General features: G+C 41.6%; 2 protein-coding genes across 19 annotated transcripts in view; one reads left to right on the top strand and one right to left on the bottom strand.

The window, feature by feature from the left end:
* The window catches only part of NCALD (neurocalcin delta), a 377,474-nt gene that overhangs the window by 188,521 nt on the left and 164,870 nt on the right, over positions 1-24,083 (bottom strand). For 3 of the 18 annotated variants that reach the window (XM_072734138.1, XM_072734134.1, XM_072734142.1), the window contains one exon: positions 17,260-17,336. The exons of the other annotated variants lie outside the window; for them this stretch is intronic. The gene's annotated coding sequence lies outside the window, so the exon portion shown is untranslated. The remainder of the gene's footprint in view (positions 1-17,259; positions 17,337-24,083) is intronic. 18 annotated transcript variants of the gene reach the window in all.
* LOC112916982 (speedy protein C-like) lies at positions 6,566-7,534 on the top strand. Its single transcript, XM_025994786.2, has one exon. The coding sequence runs from the start codon at positions 6,566-6,568 to the stop codon at positions 7,400-7,402; it is 837 nt and encodes a 278-aa protein (XP_025850571.1). The 3' UTR covers positions 7,403-7,534.

Here is a 24,083-nt window from a genome sequence, read left to right as displayed (position 1 = left end):
GGCCATGGCTAAGGGCTAGGTCAACCCTGTATTCATGTTTGCATGTCAAATGATTAACTCTTGCCTTGTCCTTATTCATTCAAAGGATGGAGTAAAATGTGTATGAGATATCATTATTAAACATCTTGTTAAACCTGGTATCTATCAGTATGTGGATCTGATCAAGATTTGCACATAGAGGGAGAAAGGCAAGCTTTCTTTCTTTCCCTGATGCCAGAAGAAAAAAATCTGTAATTGAGTGCCAGGTCATTGATTGGCTGTCAATAAATGTTCTATGAATTAATGAAGGATTAAGAAATAGGAGTGCAGCAATAATCAGCATAAGTGTAATATAATGAATATGCAATGTAAATTACCATAATTGAATAAAGGTCTTTCCCACAGTTTTGGACAGCTCCTTACCTGGACTCAATGTTCCTTTTTTTGCAGTGTCAGAGAAGCTCATGGATTCAGATTAATTGAAAGGGAAAAAGACATCTTAATTGATGAGAAATACAGACTAGTTTTAATGAGGCATGCCTTTGTAAGTCACACAGAAGCTAAATGCACACAAATCAGTGGCAAGCATTACTAAATAGGTTGTCTTCCCAACCCTTTCAATGACTTAGATAATGGTTGTTTTTAATTAATTATCTTTATTGCAAGTAGGAATTTTTAAAAAGCTGTAAATAACTTTTCTCCCTTAGCACCATTCCAGTTGACAGAAAAATTTGCTTAGTAAATCCCTTCTTCTTAGTAAAAAAAAAAAAACTTCTGTTCAACCTTGTCTAAATAGTTACAAATTCTGATAAAAATTAAATTGAGTGTAATTATCACTACAGAGCATTACTGTCACATTGTATTAACAAACCTGGTGGAGAGAAACCAACACTGTGGAATACTTACCATTTGGCAAGTATTTTCCATTTGATAAGGTCATTTGATCTTCATGACAACACCATGAGGTGGCTACCATCATCCCCATTTTATTGATGCTGAAACTGAGACTCAGAGAAGTAAAATAGTGGCCTTAACATCAGACAGGTAGAAAGTGACAGTGGCTAACGTGATTCTAGGACAGTCTTACTTGAAAGCCCATAAGTGTTTTCCTCATCATATTGTTTTTTAAAAAAATACCCAATTCTCTGGGAGCCAACTCAGTGCAGAAGTGGAGCTTCTAGGAGAATGGTAGTCAGCACATGCTTAGTGCTATTTTTGATCACTTAATATTCTTTTCAAGGCTGAAGTTGTACTCTTTGAAAACTTATTGATATCAGAGCCCAGATTTTGTTGCATTTGCATTTTTGTAGATTTTTGTAGATTTTGTTGCATTTGCAATTTTAAGAGGAAGAGTACCTGGATGAGTGTTCTGGAGTTGGCATGTTGAAAATGAATCTCAAATATTTTTAGAAAATGAATTAAGGCAGAGTCACAGGAAAATCAGTTGCCTTGGGTAGCAACAGAAGGAATTGGGTTAGATATTAAGGAGAGCCTCCTGACACTAAGACAAGATAAGCACTGAAATAAACCAAGGACATTTAGTGGCACCCTTGTGTGAATATATATATATATATATATATATATATATATATATACACACACACACACACACACACACACACACACACACACACACACAATCAATAATCCACCATCATCATAGGAAGTATATATGGAAGCCTAGTCGATTTTAAATGACTCCAACATGTCCCCCTCAAATGTTGACCCTACTGGTGAAAATGCAAATTGTTCTGAGCTGTTTTTATATAATGGTCAGCCAGTGCAGCCATAAGGAGAGACACAAGAGAAGTTCGGGAAGACAGAAGTTTATTATACTCACAAGTCCCAGGGACAAGAGGCATACCATGCCATATGGGGCCATGTGGGGAAGCTGCAAGTGGTCAGTAGGCAGAAAACAAGAGTCAAGGGAGAGTCTAAGCCACAGTCTTTACTGGGGCTTCCATGGGAAAGACAAGGCAGGACAGAGGAAACAGTTGGCCAATTTAAATAACTCCAGTGGGCTTGGGGCTATAGTGGTGGTCTCTCACTGTCTGATACTGGGACCCGGTGTGAGTGAGGGCAAGGGAAAAGTTGGCTTGGTGTGAATGAGCCAGATGGAGGAAGTGTGGCTCTGGATTGGTTAGTTTTCTTAACAAGGGCATGCTGCCCCTGAGTCCTTTGCTATCTCTAAGAATTGGATAGCCAGGGAGGGGCACTGTCTTCCCAGCCAGAAAGGTTTCAAAATATCATAACACATAGGAAATTAAAAATACAACCCATACACAAATACACTGAAAATGAGCACCAAACAGTAGAATCTAGATGGAGCCCCAGCATCTGTTTAACCTTCAGTATGACAGCCCTTTTCTCCCCCAGAGCCTAGGCAAACAGCAGTAGGCAGAGCTGGTTTGGGGAAACTCAGAGAGCAAACATAGTATAATGACCACAGCTGAAAGCCCAACAGACAATCCAAACCCAGACAAGCTCTGGGTTTGGACAAATGATAACATAAAGCATCACAACATACTGGATAAACTGTACGAAGCTAATTGGTTGGCTGCTGAATGGAAAACACACAACAAGGCCAAATTGTCTCGAAGTTAAAGGCACATCACACAGAACAGCTAAATCCACCATTGCCACAGAGAACACAGTTGGATGCACCCCGAGGCTTCTGAATAGAACCCACTGCCAATGCTATACATACTTTACAATAAAATTAAGGATGTTTATAAATGTGTTTTTAAGAAGAGAAGTGCCAACTTTTTACCAACAAATAAAGCCAACACACTTAAGATTTTAATCTAGTCTGAAATAATAAATATAATGGAGAAATTCTACTGGAGAAATTCCCTTCTGTAGTGTAGGTTATAATACATTTTAAACCTCAAAATTAGCCTATGCTTCTCTTTTATCAGAAATATAATGTTCATTCATTTACTATCTATATGAGCTAATGTTTATGATTATTCTGCAATCTTTTGCCAGATTGCAAAAATAGCATCTGCATCCTTCCCACTGATATGACAAACAAGAGCTCACACTAGGCATTTCGTGGTGTACTTGCCATGTGCATGCACCTGCAAAGATGCTTACCAGCAAGCAGGGATGACACGTTGACATGGAGTGTTGACAGCATCATTTCAGCCTAACTACAGCAACTTCTGAAGTAAATCATTGTCTGATGTCAACTCTTTTACAGTCATTAATATATCACAAGCACCGGTCAAATCATTTCAAGTGAGGCAAAGATATATTTCTTTTTACGTCAGGACAACCCCACACAGGAAGTGATAAATCATTATTTATTTCCTTTTTCTTTTCTCCCCAGACATCTTAAGTCATAAGCTTGGGAGGGAATTTAGTTAGCCATCCCTTGAATGAGTCATATGTTGGATATGGTTGTCTTCACAGCACACGCTTTGTGGTGGTGGAATTCCAGTTTGCATGAAAACTACATTTGAAAACAAGCAAATGCTTTACACAAAGGGGAACAAAAAGGAGAAGCCCCACCTCTCACTCAACATCATTCATTTCAAACACTGGAAATAACTTACCTGAAGACTAGGGAAAGACCCACTGTCAGCGCTATAATTCATGTTCTGACTACGTACGTGTGAAATCATATGAACCAATGAGGAGAGGCAGATGCACCCAAAACCAAAGTCAACCCATTGGCTGCTGGCCTCCTGTTAAAGAATTTTACTGAAAAGCTATCAGTGTCGATCCTGACAAGTTTAGCAACAAAAACCTTATGAAGGTAAGCATATTAAGCAATTTCAAGCATGTATGACCTGTGCTTGTCTGTAAGCACCACATAGTCCAATATGAAAGACAAAATCCAAACAAGGAGAGTGTGAAAAATGCTATTAGAGGTATGATTTATATACCATAGGAACATAAGAGATGGACAACCTCTCTCTGGTATTTTGGAGAATCATAAGAAAAATACAACAAAAAAACTACCAACATTTACTGAGAACTGACTTTGGGTCAGGCATGATTCCAATGCTTTATGTGTTTTACCTAACTTAATCCTTATAACTCAATGAGATAGAAAATAATAAAGTACAGCATTCATTAAACATTACTGTGTGTGAGGCCTTGCTCTAACAGCTTTTCTTTAATAAACCCATTTAATCATCACAGCAGATCTGTACAGATCCTTTTGACCTCCATTTTCCAGATGGAGAAACTGAGGCACTGAGTGGTTCATTAATTTTCTCAAGGTCATATAAATAGGAGGTGGTGAAGCCAACATTTGAAACCAGGCAATCTGGTTCTCTCACCTCCATGCTTAACCACTAATACTCAGCCTCACTCACTTACCATCCCATAGTTACAGGTAAAGAAATTAAGATCCAACTGATGAGTGGTTGGATTAGATAGGAAGTGTAAATGGTCTAACTGCAGAGCCTGCCCTCCCAAGTGCTAGCTCATGGAAAGAGGCATCTGAGCTGAGCCTGAAGAATGAGAATTTCACAAGGTCAAGAGAAAGGGTAAAGATGTTCTCAGGAGGGAAAAGTATGTGCAGAGAGTTCATGGAGAGTATCGTGGAGAGTTCTGACATTCAGAAGTGGTCTGAAATGGCTCAGTAACTACTATGGGGCTGCCCCACTGATCTGTTCTTGAAGGAGGTGTCTCAAAAAATACTCCATACTAGAGAGAAATGGGCACTAGGAAAGAAGAACATCCCTGCCATCAACAAAGGTGGCCATCCTGAAACTTTACCAACAAACAGCTGCTGTTGTTTTTTATAAATTCAACTTTCAACATAATCCAAAATGCCAGAAAACACTCATTTCCTATTTGCAGGAGGTTTTGCAGAGCTGATTATGAATAAAAAGCATCATGCCCTGTTTCTTTTATCAGGAACCTCACTGACAGAGTCATTTACTTTTTATGAAGACAAATGAATATGAGTATTCTGATTAGAAGCAAAACGACATCGGGTCATGAACCAGACTCTGGATATAACATCTGGGACACAACTGCTGTTAAAGGAGGAAGCTGAAGATGCATGATACTTCAGAGATACCAGTGTTAGGCACATTTGGTGAATCCAGTCGACAGAAGCAATTCGTCCTGTGTTGCTAGACTCTAATAGTGAGCCTTAGTCTATCCTTCTCAGCAACTTGACATTGATATCATTATCCTTCATAAGGGAGGACAGTCTCCTTGGGGTGGAAATGGGGGTGACCATGTATTGGATATGCAAGGTGGCTTCCAGTCAGAGAATTTCCTCTGACAACTCTACCCACCCACAACATTTTTTGAGAGATTTTTTTCATCATGGGCCAGGCTGCTTTGTAGCTAATTGAACTTGAGACAAGTGTGTGCCCCCAAAGCAGGTTTTACAGGCTGTCCTTTGAGTACCCTACCCAATACTTGAGTGTGACACCATCAGACTTTTTCTGTAAGAGTTTAAATGCAAGACATAAAAAATAGTAAACCATAGAGTGGCAAAAAAGCAGGAAGACAGATGAGTAAACTAATATCAAGAAATAGCAGGCACGATGATTGATTTGGGTGGTGGGAAGCAGAATGAAGTTGACAACAAGCAGTCTCTCTCCATTTAAAGGAAGAATTACTTACTAGCAATAATGGCACGTGCCAGCTTTCCTCCTGCCCCCATCCAGATCTACCCCTTTCCTTCTAGGCCCCAGGAGGCTGACCTCTACAGATTGTATCACCTTACATTCCTTTGCTCTCTGGCTTCCTATTGAGCTGTGCCAAGTGGAAACATAGCAGGAGATCAAAGGATGGGAAGAGAAAGAATTTGGGAGTATTTCTTCCCTTTTCCCTCCCTGCCCTGCATCATGCTTCTGACAGTGACTCTGTCCTTCTACAAGGACAATGGCCCTTTGCCTATCTCCAATACTTGCCAGCTCTAGCTTTCATCTTTTGGACTCAAGAGTGATTCTCACTATTGTCATTCCTGACTGCTTCAGCACCCACTTTGGCTCCTCTGCTCCTGCCCACACATCTGTAAACAATCCCTTCTTTGAATTATCTTTCAAATCCCAGTCTGGCAGCCTTTTTTCACTTTGGGGCTGTTTTGGGGAAAAACACAAAATAGAGAGCAATGAGACAAGAATAAGTGTAATGAAGTCTGCTAAGCAGGTCTTTACTCCTCCCTGCTCCTTCGTTAAATAAATCCTTTCACCTGAGGTAACCTGTGTAGATTTGGAGAACCTCAGTAATCTATGGGGGAGTCAGGGAGTCACCTACAACCCTTCCTCATTATGACATTCGTTCAAGCAGTGATTTTTTTATACAAGCATCTATTGAGACTCTACTAAGTGCCAGGCATCATGTGAGGCTCTGGGGATCAAGGGAAAACAAAACAGGCAGTCTTTGCCCTCATGGATCTTAAAATGATAGGGAAAGTAGGGAGGGGAGGGGTTGGAGTAGGGAATGGAGCAGACAGTGAACAAATAATCACGTAAATAAGCTTATAATTACAAACCTTGACAAAGAGTCAAAGGAAAATTGAAAGCTAAAAGAATAATTGGAGGTTGAGCTGTAGGTGGTCCCCTAGCTCAGGCCATCCTGCCCCACCCCACCTGTCCCCATCCCCTAGGAGATGAGTGACGCTCAAGACTTTGCCACTTTCCCAGTGGTTGCCACCCAGGTGAAGCTGGGGGGCTGGAGCCATCAAGGTGGGGGTAGTGGATCTGTTCATCCACGCCGGCACCAGGAGCTCCAGGCTTTTCTCAACCTTCTGGAGCACAGTTTCCTCCAGGAATTCCTTTCCAGAGATCCCTGTTTCCAGATTTCGGATAAGTATCTCCTGGCCATGGTGCTGGTCTACTTTCGGCGTGCCAACCTGAAGCTCAGCGAGTACACCCATAGCAACTTGTTCTTGGCCCTGTTTCTTGCAAATGACATGGAGGAGGATCTTGAGGACCCTAAATGTGTGATTTTCCTGTGGGCCCTGGGAAAAGATTGGCGTTGTCGGGTAGCAGACTTCCTACATCAAAGGGATAAGCTGTGGGCCCGGATGGGCTTCCGGGCCATGGTGAGCCGCCAGTGCTGTGAGGAGGTCATGGCCAAGGAGCCGTCCCACTGGGCCTGGACTCGAGAGCGGCGTCCCCACCACGGTGGGGCTCAGAGGGGCTGCACAAAACCCCGAGTTGCCCTCCCCGGGGGCCCCGGCCTCTCACCACCTGCCTGTTCCCTCTGTAGTTTGCCCTCTTCCCACAGCCACTGCAGCCACCAGCCCCACCCCTTGCCTGTCTTGTTCAAGTGTCCTTCCCCAAACCCTGAGCGACACTGCCCTGACCCGCAAGCTTGTCTTTCGGTGGCTGGAGACCCCTTGGGGAGGGGCTTCCTCATCATCCTGCCTCCCCAACTGCAACTAGAGCCAGGCACCTACACTCTCTATATCCTCCCGAAGCCTCCACCATGCCCTGGGCACTGACATGTGCAGGGTGAAGAGCAGCCCACCTGCTTGCCTGCTGACCTAAGCCCCACTGGCTGTGGCCCCCTGGCCTTCTGTCTTATTGGCTTCAGGCTGGCAGTGCTGCCCAGGTCCCCTGTCACCTCCTCCCAACTGTACCCACTCTGACCCTGGCCCCTCTAATAAACTCGTGTCTATAGGACACCGACTGTGAAAAAAAAAAATAAATAAATAAATAAATAAATAAAAGAATAATTGGAAGTCTTATTTAGAACATCAACTCTGTTTAATGACTGGAGTTGTTATTGGTCAAACTACCCATCTTATGGATGAAGAGACTGATAAAAAGTGAATACGGAGAAGATTGTGACATAAGCATGTTTAGGTAAAAATGCCTGGGATGATAGGGTGAAGCCATGTGACCTCCAACACTTCTTTTGCTACTGAGAACAGATGAGGCTGGGTTTTGATAAGTATGTTATGTGGAAGACAAGTATTATGGTGGCCCTGTCAGTACAGACACTGTCCTCAATCCCTGCTTCCAAAATTTCCTGTCTCCAGAAAATGTGACTTTGGAGAAGAATTTTATTGTTTGAAGAAGTATGAAACGAGGCCCAAAGGGGTGCCAGTCACCTTCTTTGTTCAATTTGGGGAAAAGTTCTCATCATTATCCTTTTTCTGACAGGACAAAGCATTTAGAAGTACCTCTCAGAAGCTGTTCCACCTTACCCACCATTATCTCCTCAATACTGCATTGCTCCCTCAGGGTATGAGTGCTCTGAGTTAATCGGGTGTCAAAACTTCTTTTTTTCAAAGATTTATTTATTTATTTGACAGAAACTGCACACACACAAGTGGGGAAAGAGGCAGGAGGGGAGAATCTCAAGCAGATTCTCTGCTGAGTGGAGAGCCTGACATCGGGCTTGATCCTAAGATCCTGAGCCAACCAAGAGTTGGACACTCAACCAACTAAGCCACGCAGGCACCCTGGCAGGTCAAAACTTCTGAGGAAAAAAGAGGAGGACAGTCCTCCTCTTACTTTGTTTTGTTCTCCAATGTCTTAGATAACTAGTAGTGAAGATATATCTCCAGTTTGCCTTCTCATATGATAATCCATTAGGAACAAAAGAACATTGTATTTTGAGGGGTCTTATTTTGGGAATGGGACAATTTACAACATTTGATGTTTTTTATACAAGATTCATATACTATTCAGTGAATAATTACTGAGTTCCTATTATGTACAAGACATTGTGCTAGTCTCAGGGGATATAGTAATAAGCTAGACCTACATAATCCTTGCCTTTAAGGGACTTCTAGTGTGGCCAGAAAGACAGATAATTAGCAAGTAATTGCAAAAAAATTATAGTGTCACATAGGATACTTATAAGGCACTTAATAAAGACTAGAAAAGTCATGGAAATCTTTCTCAAGAAAATTGTGGCTTTAAGTTAATTACTTAAAGGATGAATAGTAACTGAACAGAAAGCTGTAGTGGATGAGGGATTGGGACTGTTCTAGAAGAAACAGCTTCTTGTGCAAAGGTACTGAGGTGAGAGACAGGTGCAGAGGGATGCTGACTGAAGGCTCCTATGGCTATAGGAAGGGATGTAAGAAAAAGAGAGATGGGAGATGAGGCTGAAGCTGTCACATTTGGTTGGGTCATGATCACACTTGGAGGCCAAGTAAAAGGTGCTTAAGGTTACCAGGAGTCCCTTGAAGAGTACTAAGCAAGAAGATACATGATTAAGTTTATGTTTTGGAAAGATCATATTGACTAAATGTGAGATATGGACTAGAGGGTTCCAGGACTGGAGGCGAAGGATTGTTTAGGGAAGATGTGGCAACAATCCATATGGGAGATGATGCTGGCCTGGACCAGAATACTGACTCAACATCCAAAGCCTCACACATGGTCGAGCATGAGCCAAGCTTGGCTGAACAAGTTGGCAGGACTTAGGTGGAATGGATGGACACAGAAGGTGAATGAAGAGCCTCAAGGATGACCCATGTCTCTCACCTGGTGAATAGTGCTGCCAGACTTAGAAAGAGTAGGTTGACTGGACAAGAAGGAAAAATCATGAATAGAATTTTAGTTATGAAGAATTAGAGATGATTTCAAGGTATCCAAGTAAGGACATTTAATAAGCGGTTGAATAAACCCCTCTGGGCGCCAAGAGAGAGATCTGGCTAGACCTAAGGATGGAAGTCTTTAGATATAGATAATAATTAAAGCCATGGCTATAGCAATTGTTCAGGGAGAGGGTAGTGAGATGAGAACAGAGCCTGAGAACACTGAAGAACATTTAGTGAGTTAAAAAAGGAAAAGGAAAAAATAAAAATAAAAATAAAAATAAAAAAGGAAAAGAGCCCAGAAAAGACTATCTAGAGAGAATGGGAAGTATGCACAGAGGCCTGTAGGTACCAGGCTGCCTGTAGGTAGGTCCGGGCTCCACTAGTAAATGATACAACCTTAAGCATTTTATTTAACTTCTCTGCACCTCAGTTTCCCTCGTTTTAAAATGGTGATAATAACATCTATAGAATCCACTTCATAGAGTTGTTCTGAGGATTACATGACTAAATATTTATAAAGTGCTTACAAGAGGTCATGGCACTTACCAAGTGCCTATCAGGTGTTAAATATCATTAACTGTGCCTTATAGAGGAAACTTGTAGAGATTGTAAACAATTTGCAGAGTTCATTCAGCTTGCCAGCAGTGAGGTGTCCCAAGCAATGGAAGGTATAAAGAATGGATTTCTTACTACCAATCTTGTATTAACTACTTACATTCATAGCTACCCTCAAATAAAACTGTATGGGACTAGGACTTTTATTTAGCAAAGAGCTTTCATTGCCTTTCATTTTCCTAGCAACCCTATGAGCAAGAAGGCTTGTTTCCTCATCCAGGAGAACAAGAAGATTACCCAAAGGAATACAGAATGTAAGAAGTGGAATCAAGGTTTGAACCCGTTTTCTGGCTCAAGGTTCACTAATTGTTACAAATCAGGTTCCTTTCTTTCCCTGTTTGGATATATGTTTGGAGGTCCTGTCCCAGTAGCACTCCAAAATGTTTCCATTCAGTTTTGAGATGGTTCTCATCTGCAACAACTCCTTCTACTAGCTAGCACCATTAGAGAGCCTTGTGGGTTGAGTAATTTAGTACATAAGTATTATTATTACTACAGCACTCTTGTTTCAGACTTCCCATCTATCTGATGGTAAGCTCCAATGGTCAATCCACATTTGGAAAGCACGAAAGAGCTGAATGAACTATGATTTATAGAATATCCCTCCTTCACCTCCATTATTTCAATGAACTGATAGAAAAAAAAATGAAGGCAATCAAAATAGAGCAGAGGGTTGCATTTTGTATTCTTCTGCATTTCAACTTAGTGTAAGAAAATACAACTTGTTATTATACATGTGTACATTTGTGTGCTCAACTGAATGATTCCTATGTCTTGGGTTCAGATCAAAAATAGTGATGTTGGGTATTCAGAACTCTGAAGAGGAAGATGACTTCTTCAAATACATCTGTGTTTATAGATGCAATATTGAGTCAGAGAGGGTTATTCTGCAGCTCACATCATGTTCCAACAACCAGCCAGACCGCAAAGTGAGTCACCACGCCATCAGGCACTTCCTCAGAGTTCCTCCACTCAGTTATCTCCGGGCAACAAGGGGCTCTGAGCAGCACATAATTAAAGCCAGAGTAGCTGAAGAGGGAGAGAAGGCTGATCATTAAGGTGTCAAGAAAGAGTCAGGTGGGAATGATGATGGATTGAAAACATGCATTTAGCCTTATTCTCTCCCCAAACCCCATGAAAATGACAGTAAAAGGATCTTATTACAGGCATAAACCCACAAGGACAAAGAAAATATGAAAAGAAACAAAAGCAATAAAATTTTGGAAGCTGGAAAGCAGATGGGCAAGTGGTAACTGACTCAACAAACCTGAAAATATGAATCCTAAGGCAGCAGTGGGAAAGACAAGAAGCAACTAGATTTACATAACCCCCCAAATGGCTCAGGAATTGGCAGGACCAGGTATTTCTGGAAGAAAAAGTTGATGTTGGGACTAAAAGCAAGAGGATTAACTGAAAGTCTCCTTAAAAGATTGTCAGATCCCCAGATATACTTCCTATGCAGCAGGATAACTGTATATTATAAATTTCATTATCTTCTCAATTCCTCATCCCTCTCTTTGGCATGTGATTTTGTAGGTCCTAGAAACAAAAACTACATCTCTGCCTCACTAATGTTGTGTTTGGCCAACACAACAAGTTCTGAGTCTAGGCCTTAAAGGTCATTGTGTGCTTCCACTTGTCCCTGTTATAGCTCTGCCCGTGGACAGACTCTGCCCCCAGGAACTGCTGGTCCGAGGAGAATGAAAGACATACACAACAGACCTGCACTAAGCCCACAGCCAAGTCCAGCTGACCTGCAGTCACATGAGCTAAAAGTGCTTGTTGCCATCGATATTTTGTGGTTATTTGTTGCACAGCATAGTTGACTGAGATGCAGTAGATCCGGACAAGTGGAATGCTGCCTTCACAAAACTAAAGTATGTGGTATTTGGCTTTGGAACAGGTCACAGGTGGTATATACATAAATAAATATATTTTTATATGGCAATATATATTTTTGAAAGGCTAAAAAATGAAGGAAAATACTATAAAAGATGAAAAAAATGGTGTCCCATATTTTGTAATGCAAAACATTTTGTATAATTGTAACCTATGGTATCTTGGAAGACAAAAAATCCACCTAAAGAACTCAGAGCTTTGAGGAAGGAGGTTTCCAGGTAGAATAATGACAAAGAGGACTAGACATCTTCAGCAACCTTAGGCCAAAGCGCATAAGGAGTGGGTACAGATGCAAGGATTTAGAGGGGAGACTGTGCTCCATGGATAAACGGCAGGTGGAACCCTAGAGGTCCAGCTCTGGGATGGACCCAGAGTGCAAGACTGAGTGCAGACCTCAAACTCCTACCTCTCTCCGCTGGGGCTTTGATGGTGTTTCCCAGCTTGATTTGGAAGCATCTATGTTTGAAAAGACTCCTGTGCCTGCCACTGATCATGACTGGAGGGTATTAGATCTGGTGACCCCTAAAGCACATTATTCATATCATAGTTTTACATTTCTCCTGGTGCCTGGTACTCAGCAAAAGTTGCCTAACAAATAAATAAATGATCTTAAGTCACTTAACCCCCCTGACTTCAATTCTCTTGGTCTGTTCCAATGTCAGTTTTCCACGATGGATATTTGTCCTAATTCTCAAGCTATCGCGAGGACTGGGAACTTCCAGGATCTGTTTGTTCAGCTTTAGACTGTCCCTCAGGCACCTGCCATAGGAACCAAGAGATCCACCTCCTCCATGCCGAGTCCCTGCTTCTCCCAAAGTCAAGGCACCACAGCCACGCTTGACTAAACAAGAGAGAAGAGAAAGAAATTTAGTTTATGTATTGTTTAAAGACCATAGTTCTATTTCAGCTACCAAGGATTTTCTTCTTTCTTTCTTTCTTTCTTTCTTTCTTTCTTTCTTTCTTTCTTTCTTTTTCTTTCTTTTTTTTTGGATCATTACACCAAAAAAGAGCAAGTTCTTCAGAGGGCAGCATTAGATCCAAGTGCTTCTTAGTATCCCCAGAAGATTGTGGGCAGGAGACAAATAGGAAATGGCTGCTGTGTGGATCCAGGAGCAAACCCCAGACAGCTGTCCCTCATGGTCCTCCAGCCCCAGGCGCTGTGGGCACTAGCTGTTGTCCATGCAAGCTACACCGGACTCCAGGTCTGTAAAAGGAAACTACTAAAAAAGCTCACATCTTCACGTGCTCGTCTCTTCTGCATCATATGCTCATCACACTAGACCAGTGGAAAATCGACCGGGCTTACAAACTGCTTCTCTTTTCCCAGCTCTGGCGTCTCTTTCTGATTCCAGCATCTCTCTTTCTCTGTGGTCTCAGTCTGCTTGGTGGGCAGAACCGCACTTCACGTTACCTGCTGGTTTCCTGGGCTGCAGGCACGGGGCAGAGCCACGCAGGCAATGCCAATCAGACACACTTCAGTCTCATTCCAAGAGAACCGGTCCCAGTGTTGACCCCCTGCACCCACCTGCCCCGCCCATCTCCAATCACAGCTGCAGAGCACACTTGTTGCCAGCAGGCTCGCAAGGGGGACCCTTCATCAGCTCCGAAGCACAGAGAGGCTGAAGGCATAGCTTAACACCTAACATACCTGCCGGGGAGAGGCAGAAGGAACATGGGGAACAGGCAGAGGCATTTGACATGCATGTTGTGATGATGAGAGATAATTAAATGTGGATGGCCCTGAGAGGTTTTCTCGGGCTACTTTTTTTCCAGGGTGCTAGGAGAGCCAAGAGATCTCCACCTTATCAAAATGAGAGAACATATCTCCATGTGGACTTGCTACCTGCCAGCTGAACACACACGTCTGACAGAACTGGCTGTCGGGAGGTAATAGCAATCCTCTTCTCTCTAGGAATCACACCTTCTCTTTCTCAAGTTCCCTTCTGTCTTCCTTCTCTCCTTCATCCCCACAGGTTTTGGAGGCATTGGGTGGCTGCACATCCTGGGTCTCTCTAGTGGGCCTGGATTTCTTTCAGGAGCCCCTCTGTAGCTGGCCCAGGATACAGATTCCTTGCTTAAGTGGAGGGGAGCTGTCAGGACGATCATGCATTTGCATTTGGAAGAATGACAGCATCTCTTTCAAACTGAAGGATATATGGGGCGGTAGTTGTCACCCACTTAATCTGTCACTAGAAGAAGAACAGCCACTACTGATGGTGATAAGGTCCTCAAACTGGGAGTATCTGACTGCTGGCTCTTTTCCTAACTTAAACAACATCATAGGAAGCATGAGGTTGCCACAGCCCCATTGAAGTTTTCATCACATAAATTAAGGGGAAGCTGATGGCTATCAGGACCTCGCCTTAATTCAACCATGCTTCATTCAGTGTCTGTCTTGTCTGCAATCTGGAGAGACACTATAAGGCGAACATCTGCTTTGCACTAAATAATTTGTAGAACAAAGATGTCAGAGAAGTATCACTTGCCATTCTCAAGAGCCAAGGAAATCTTGCTATTTTGAAACGAAGGATCAGAAACCTCAGGAGGTCCTGCAATAAAAACCACTCACATGGAGGACAGGGCTTGGTCTAGAGTCTTGCTCATGAAAGTCACTCAATAAATGCTTGCTGTTTCTGATGAGCTAGAAGGAGATGAACTCAGGTTGTTTATAAAATGACTATGTGAATTTCAGAGGACACAGCCATCTTTGCCTTATAGCACTGTAACTGGCTTGCCTTCTGCTTGGATGTAGAGGGTCTTGGAATAATCATACCTGGAGATTTGTTAAATCTCATGCCATTTGTTAAATGCTCCTCTTGTATCTGCCCTTCTGGTCAAACATCTTCAATGGCTCTCCACTGCCACTGTATTTAAACCCTGGCTACCCAGGGCATAGTCTTACTCTTCTGGCCCTTGGCTGCCTATCTCCTCCTACTCTCTGCTTCTCCCTCATGTTCAGAGTCACATTAACAGCAGATTAGCCAGATGTCCAGCACCTAAAGGGTACATAATGAGAGGTCTCACTCTAAACAAATGCAAGTGATTTCATTTTTGGTATAAAGTTGCAGACATTCAACAAAATAGGATTCAGGAGAGGCTGGGAGTCTACTAGTTGGAGTGAAAGACTGACGGAGGCCCAGGGAAGGCAGTCTAAGAAGGGATGGGCAGGCCAAATGTGGGAAAGGGGGAAAAAAGGGAGAGGTAACCCAGCAACTGCACGGTAGAGAAGCAAGTCTTAAGAGAACAGCTTGATCCTTTCAAAGGAAATGACTCAGACTTTTTCTCCTTCTGCTTTTTGAAAGGATAGGTAAGAATGATAATCTGATAATGGTGTCATAGATAATACGGTAAGCAGTGCTGTATGTGGCTTACCTATATAAGCTTGTTTAGTTCACACAAGCCTATGAGAGAGATAATGCTGTTATCTGCATTTTGCTGATGAAGAAACTGAGTACAAAGTGGTTGAGTGGCTTGTCCAATGTCAAACAGCTAGTAAGTGATGGAGCCAGGTCCAGCTCTAGACTCCAACCTGCCTTTCCATCCACTCTGTGTTGCTCACACATTGCTACAGATTATAAAGGTGGTATTTTGTTTTGGAGAAGACCAGAGAAGGGGGAAAAAGATCAGTTGACATATGGATTAAAACATAAAGAAGGAATAAAGAGTTATTAATAGGAAACTGATTTATGGCTTCCCTCACGAAATATGTATGGAAAAAATATCCACATAACATTTTTAATAGGACATAAAATATGAGCCTGCCCAGAGTAGCCACACATTTTGAGGTGCTACTGATTGTGCCTCCAACCCTCACTCCTTAGAAGCATACACACTGACCCTTCCCACCCAGGCCTTCCCATCCTCCCCCTCACCCTGCTCTCTCCTGTCTCCTCTCCATTTTCTGCCTGTCAAAACCTTCTGGTCATCCCAGCTCATTCAGATGCCACCCTCTCTGGGCACCTCAGCATGCCACTATTTCCACTAGGCCTCATTTTATAGGTATTAATAGACTCACTTTTTTTTTTAACAATGCTTTTTTTGAACACTCCTGCAGTGTAATAAAGAATTTGGCCTTTGTCCCTGGTTCCTAAAAGGGACCCTCTCAACCCTTGGAATTTTCCAAGTAACAGGAAATGTCCTAGTTGCTCTTGGTGGTTCCTGGTAGCTAATGATAGACCTCAAGATAGTTTCAGGATGGAGGATGGCTACCAAACCAAACGTGTTGGTAGAGACCAACCTCTGGTTTCCCTGTCCTCAGGCTCAACTCCCCAAGTGATAGAAGCCTGACCTCCAGGAAAGCGAAGGAGGTTGGACATAGGGTTCAATCACATGGCCAATAATTTAATCAATCATGCCTATGTATTGGAACTCCAATAAAAACTTGGGACACCAAAGCTCAGTTAAGTTTCCTGGTTGGTAATATACATAAGTGTGCCAGGAGGGTGATGCATTCTGCAGACAAGGAAACCTTGTTTGGGGAACCACCCAGGACCACTCTATGCATTCCTTCATTTGACGCTCCTCATTTGTATCTTTTATAATAAAACTCTAATCATAAGTATAGCACTTTCCCCAGTCCTATGTCATTCTAGCAAATTACTGAAACTGGAGAAGTAGGGGAAACCCCAAATTTGTAGCCAGCTGATCAAATGTCAAATGTGCAAGTGGCCTGGAGCTTGTGCCTAGTGTCTGAAGTGAGGGAAGTCTTATGGAGGCCTGAGCCCTTACCCTGTGAGATCTAACCTAACTCCAGGTATTAATTAGTGTAACAGTTGCACTGCAACTCCCAATAGACTGTGCAGACACATGGTGAGAAAGAGACACAGACCTTGGCCCCCTTCACAGGGCTGAGCCTAGTCAGGATGGCAGACACTGACTAGGCATCAGGAGCATGAAGAAGCTTTGTTTGTTTCAAGTGAATTATAGGGCATGATGGGGCCTACAGCAGAAGGAGCCCCAGCACCTTAGGACATCAGGACCAGAACTATCTCTTACTCATCCATATTTACAAAATTAGGATGATGACTTGGACATCCCAAGTGCTCAGTAAATTATGCCTAATTAAAATCACGGAATACAACAGCACTTTGTTCAGATCAGAACATTTTCCACCTTGGAAATTCCTATGAGAGTGATCCCATCTCACCTGGCCAGGTAGATTATGCCACATGGAAACCAGAGATATGCCCAGTCCTAAGGGCCTTCTCATTTCCTCTGACTTCTCCTGATTTGCCTGACCTCTGCTTTTATTTCCCTATTCAACTCACCCTTCTCATGTCCCCCCTTACCTTCCTTCTCTCTCTCATCCTCACTTGGGAAGGAATAATCATCACCCTCCTTCAATCAAAGGGATGGCTCAGCTGTTCTGCAATAACAATCAATAGTGATTTGGATGTGAGAGGAAAAGAGAGGACAAGAAGAAAGGAGAGAATTGAGGTCAGAATTCTCCCCCCACCCACAGTGCTCCAGGAAGGCCCTACAAAGCGATCCAGTTAACACTGGAAATGAAAGCTGCTTGCCACTCCCAGCAGCATAAATAAACTGATACACTCAAACTCATGCTTATAGAGAACAAAGAAATGAGAATCGTCATCGTCATCATCAATCTAAATACTCCCTGTGTGCTAGGCATGGTTCTAGAATAATAATTAATGTTTCCATAAATGGTTCTTCCAGAAAGATTAACCCTTGCTTTAGTAAGTGGCAGAGCAAGGACAAGGAGTCGTATCTCGGTAAAGGCCTACCTATGACTTTACCAAGTCCTTGATTCTGAGCCTCCGTTCTTTATCTGCACAGTGGAGCTTAGACCCATGCCCAAGGTCATGCAAACAGCAAGTAAAAGAGACAGAGCTTGCTTACTTGGGTGACAGTCAAGAAATAATATGGACAATTAGTTAAACTCAAGTCTCATACATAACCTCACTGACCTGAGCAAGGAAAATGATTGAACATGCTTGAAAAGGCTAAATATCCTTTTACCTGACCCACAACCTCATGCCCAACTAGAAGGGTATAATCATGTCACAATTACATTTTGCTTTCATTCTTAAAATACATTTTACCCAAAGTTCATTGTGCAGGTTAATAAAATATAGAAATACCAACTAGGTAAAAGTTAAATTCTGAACAAGTCATATTTAAATAAAAATGTAATGCTTCCCTCTACCCAAAGAAATAAATGAAAACAGGAAAGCTTTCTTCCTTAATGGATCTCAGAGATAAACACAGATATTGTCATTAACCCACTGGGATTTATGAAAGTAATTTTGATTCTTGCATTATTGAAAAGGATCTAGTTCTGGCATATTCTAAATCCTAATTAAACAAACAAGGAAAAAAGTTCCAAAAGGAACAATACAATCAAATATAGCCATTCTATTTAGACACAGTAATGTTAGCATAACAAGTGAGTTAAAAAAAGAAAAGGGAAAATAATTATTAAACAGATGGGTGGTGAAAAGAAAAGTTTTTCTTCTTTTTTTAATGCACAAAGCCTTAACTGAAGCCAAGCAGAGATGAAGATAAATAAGAAGTTGCCCTCCACAGCCAAAGAGCATAATACCCAGGAAGTCAAATGAAACCAGTCTAAAGTACTGCCTGCAGTTAATATGAACTTACCATCCTGATGCCAAATGAAATATTAAAGCAAGTTCCCTATTTTTAGGGCTTTGTATCTTGGTGGTTGTATAATGAATCAGGATGTGTCCTGGCAAACTTGCTGGTAGCCTGGAGGATATTTGTTTTCTGACCAAAAATAGTTGGGAGTCTCCTAAACTATGGAATGGACATAAAGTGATCAGGTCACTTGAATCTGACTTAACCATTAAATCAGAAAGATGAGTCAGGAGCTCAAGACTATAGGCCTGATACCTTGCCTGGCTATACAAGAACCTGCTGGAACATGATGATGGCAATAAAAAGTTAGGCAGCACTTTGTCTATGGTGTGTGAGACACATTTTATACAGTTCTCTTGAGAAAAACTGGGAGTTTTTCAGAGCTGAGAGTTTTACCAGGCTTTAGAATGGAAGCCCCAGGCTGGAAGGTAGCAGGGCATCCTCACAGCAAAGTCCCCACTTGGAATCTGGTCAATCCCTACACTATCACCTGAAAGATGTGCATTTTGCCACTAGAAACACCTTTTTCCTCCTGTCACTGGACCTCAGCAATGCCCAAATTACTTTACCTCTTGTCAGGATGTCTCTGAATTCCAGTGCTATGATCCTACCTGGAGCATCTTTTACCTCTCTATACCTCAGTCCCCTCACCCATATAAAGGGAGGGTTGAGTCTGTTAAATTCTGAAGTCCTTTCCAGTTCTAAAAACGAAATCACAATGAGCAATCTAGATTCAAAACAGACCAAAATTACCTTTTGGTCTTCCATAATCTTGGCCGTGGCTGCTAGCAATCAACATGTTTTCATCTGGACAAATCTCACAATTATGTTTACTCACCCAAAGATGGACCAACATCTTAGGAAGACCTCCCCAACAGCTCTTAGGAAGTCTGTAACTCTGTCACCATAATCTCATGTTTGTGGGAATTTACTTTTAGAGCATAATCGGCCATACAACTGGAGCTTAGTTACATCACCACTGAACATAAGGAGCGGTCCAGTACAAAGAGTCCTTCTTAGAGCTCATTCAAGAGGGTTGTGATGTTAAAGGACTGGGGATAAGTTACATAAATGTTTTATCAGAGTAAGGAATAATAAGAATCAGAGCTAATATTTGTTGACTGTTCACCATATGTAAGGATCTGTCAGGGTCTTTGCATGACTATTTTACCAAAATCTCCTCTCAAACCTATAAAATGGGTTTTTATACCCCATGTGCTCAAATAGATGAGAGAAATGGGCACTAAGAGGACCAACAACTCACCCAAAGACACTCAGGACTAGAACTGAACCCAGACAATCTGGTTTCAGAACTAGCATGTTTCAAACAAAGTTTCATTAAAGACCCCGAATAGCCAGGGGAATTTTAAAAAAGAAAACCATATCTGGGGGCATCACAATGCCAGATTTCAGGTTGTACTACAAAGCTGTGGTCATCAAGACAGTGTGGTACTGGCACAAAAACAGACACATAGATCAATGGAACAGAATAGAGAACCCAGAAGTGGACCCTGAAATGTATGGTCAACTAATATTTGATAAAGGAGGAAAGACTATCCATTGGAAGAAAGACAGTCTCTTCAATAAATGGTGCTGGGAAAATTGGACATCCACATGCAGAAGAATGAAACTGGACCACTCTCTTTCACCATACACAAAGATAAACTCAAAATGGATGAGAGATCTAAATGTGAGACAAGAGTCCATCAAAATCATAGAAGAGAACACAGGCAACACCCTTTTTGAGCTCGGCCACATTAACTTCTTGCAAGATACATCCACAAAGGCAAAAGAAACAAAAGCAAAAATGAACTATTGGGACTTCATCAAGATAAGAAGCTTTTGCACAGCAAAGGATACAGTCAACAAAACTAAAAGACAACCTACAGAATGGGAGAAGATATTTGCAAATGACATATCAGATAAAGGGCTAGTTTCCAAAATCTATAAAGAACTTATTAAACTCAACACCAAAGAAGCAAACAATCCAATCATGAAATGGGCAAAAGACATGAAGAGAAATCTCACAGAGGAAGACATAGACATGGCCAACATGCACATGAGAAAATGCTCTGCATCACTTGCCATCAGGGAAATACAAATCAAAACCACAATGAGATACCACCTTACACCAGTGAGAATGGGGAAAATTAACAAGGCAGGAAACAACAAATGTTGGAGAGGATGCAGAGAAAAGGGAACACTCTTACACTGTTGGTGGGAATGTGAACTGGTGCAGCCACTCTGGAAAACTGTGTGGAGGTTCCTCAAAGAGTTAAAAATAGACCTGCCCTACGACCCAGCAATTGCACTGTTGGGGATTTACCCCAAAGATTCAGATGCAATGAAACGTCGGGACACCTGCACCCCGATGTTTCTATCAGCAATGGCCGCAATAGCCAAACTGTGGAAGGAGCCTCGGTGTCCATCGAAAGATGAATGGATAAAGAAGATGTGGTTTATGTATACAATGGAATATTACTCAGCAATTAGAAACGACAAATACCCACCATTTGCTTCAACGTGGATGGAACTGGAGGGTATTATGCTGAGTGAAATAAGTCAATCGGAGAAGGACAAACAGTGTATGTTCTCATTCATTTGGGGAATATAAATAATAGTGAAAGGGAATATAAAGGAAGGGAGAAGAAATGTTGGGAAATATCAGGAAGGGAGACAGAACATAAAGACTCCTAACTCGGGGAAACGAACTAAGGGTGGTGGAAGGGGAGGAGGACGGGTGTTGGAGGGGAATGGGTGACGGGCACTGAGGTGGACACTTGACGGGATGAGCACTGGGTGTTTTTCTGTATGTTGGTAAATTGAACACCAATAAAAATTAATTTAAAAAATAAATAAATAAAAGTCACAAATAGCAAAAAAAAAAACAAAACAAAGTTTCATTTTAAATACAGTGGTACAGTATACAAGGGACACTAGTCCCTTTATCTTCTAGTCTGCTTTTATTTAATTAAAAAAACTTTTTATTTGAAAACAATGCCAAACACGTAGAAAAGCTGAAAAAAAAATAGTACATTTGAACTATTTGGGAGTAAGTTGTTAGAATTTTGCCTCCTCAGCTCCATGAATGCTTTAGTGTATTTATGCTGTGACCAAAACACACTGATCAAAACCTGGAAATTAACATTAAAGCATTGCTGTCATCTCATCCTCAAATGCCACCCAGGTTCACCCACTTGCCTCAATAATGTTTTTTCTAGCAAAAGGATCCAGTTCAAAAATCACATATTATAACTAATTGTATTGCTATTACTCTCCTTCAATCTGCAACAGCTTCTGGATCACTCCTTGACTTTCATGACCTTGGCATTTTTGAAGATTACAGAATAGTTGTTTTAAAGAATGGCCCCCAATTTGAGGTTTTCTGATGTAGCCTCATGATTAAATTTGAGTTTTGATCTTTGGCAGGAATATCACAGAAATGATGCTGTATTCTTCTCATTGCACTTACCAGGTGGCACGTAATTTTGACATATCCCATTACTGATGATGTTCACTGGAGAAATCTAGCAGACCCATCAATGTAAACTACTAGTTTTTTCTTTGTAATTTATATGTTTTTCATGAAAAGATATTTTGAGACTGTAAATACCCCATTCCTCAATAGACTTTCAAGTTATATATGTATGTATGTGTGTATGTATGTATGTATATATCTATATTAATATGGACTCATAGACTCCTAACTCTGGGAAACAAACTAGGGGTGGTGGAAGGGGAGGTGGGTGGGGGGTGGGGGGTGACTGGGTGACGGGCACTGAGGGGGGCACTTGATGGGATGAGCACGGGTGTTATTCTATATGTTGGCAAATTGAACACCAATAAAAAATAAATTTATAAAAAAATATGGACTCATAGATTTTATGTTTTATTCATTTGGTTGTAATCTGCACATTTTTTATGCTCAAAGTATTCCAGTGACTAGGAAATCCTTCAAGCCATCTTCTGTGTTCTTTTGACATATTCTATTATTTTCAAATACCTTCTTATTTTTTGGCAAAATATAATGTTCCAGGCTCATCTTGTACTTTCCCTGCCATAGCTCTGGAATCAGCCAATTCTCCAAAGAGTCCTGGTTTCTTTTAGTGGAAAATTATATATAGAAACCAATATGTGGGCACGGGGTTTGCTCGTATCTATTGCTCCCTGTTGCCATTGCCTTCCCTGCCCCTAGTGTAAACATCCTTTTCACCCGTCTCCAGCTTCAATATGCCCTAACTACGCAGACAGCCTTATCATCCAACTTAGGCTCCAACATCCTGCCTGAGCCACTTTCAGCATCTTCCTCTAATCCCATGATGTCCACCCCCCATACACACTAAATAAATACATATCTTGCTCATCCCTGATGAATGAGTTTTGGACTGGATTGTTCAAGAAAAACAGAGGAAGAGGAAGGACTTAGCCTGCCTTTAGATCATCTTGTTTGCTAACTCATTTACAAGTTTCACAAGGAAGGGACACTAAAAAATTTTCATATTATTGATTTCCACTTTCTATATCTTTCCACTGAGATGCACCAGTGTCCACCATACCATTCTGCTGCATTAGCCTGGTCAGTATCCAAAAGGTAATGGCAACCCCAGAAGAACAAAACTCATTGAAGTAACAGCTAGAAGACTTTTAAACATCAGAATCTATCTAAGGAAAACAAAAGTTCCTTCACTTCCTGTAAGCACCGAATGCAGTAAAGCACACTACCCTTGATTCATTTTTCTGGGGGTGGGAGATGGGAGAATTGGTTCAACCACTTAAAAAAAAAGAAAAAAGAAAAAAGAAAATTCACTTAACGTACTAGTATAACTGTTTTTACATGTAGGAATAGTGTGAGTATTGGGGAGAAAATGGAAAACAGCATAGCATGGGATCTGCAGGTGTTCAATGCAGAGCTTGTGCCACTTAATAGCTGAATGATCTTTGGCAAGTCACAGAACCTCTGTATACTTTGGCTTCTCATTTGTAAAATGAGAAAGTGATAGAAAAAGGACCAATAATAATCATAAATTGGATCATTTCACTTCTCTGCTTTTTAATCACTCCCCTCTCCAAGGTTTCTGACTTTTCCAAATTCTTTACCTTGGCCTTGAGGATCCTTTATGACTCCTATCATATTTCAGTTTTACTGTCACACATATAATCTGATTACTCTGATGTGATTCCTATTCTTTGAATATATCAAGCTTCTTGCCTCCTCAGGGCTTTGCACTTACTGTTTCCTCTGCCTGAAATAGTCACTCAGTGACACTCAGATGTCAGCCCAAATGTCACCTCGCAATTTAAAGTTGTCTCTTTCTATCTCAGACACCCTCTATTATATAGCCTGTTTTATTTTCACCACAGTTCTCATCACCATCTTAAATGATCATATTTGTTGTTTTACCTAATTATTGTCTAGTGCTCCCACTAGGATGTAGGAATATGAGTGCAGTAACTTTAATCGTATCCCCAGCACCTACGACAGTGGCTGGCACATAGG

This window comes from Vulpes vulpes, chromosome 13 (assembly GCF_048418805.1).
Source record: "Vulpes vulpes isolate BD-2025 chromosome 13, VulVul3, whole genome shotgun sequence".
NCBI lineage: Eukaryota > Metazoa > Chordata > Mammalia > Carnivora > Canidae > Vulpes > Vulpes vulpes.
The sequence above is the reverse complement of the archived record's forward strand: the minus strand, read 5'-3'. Positions and strand labels throughout refer to the sequence as shown.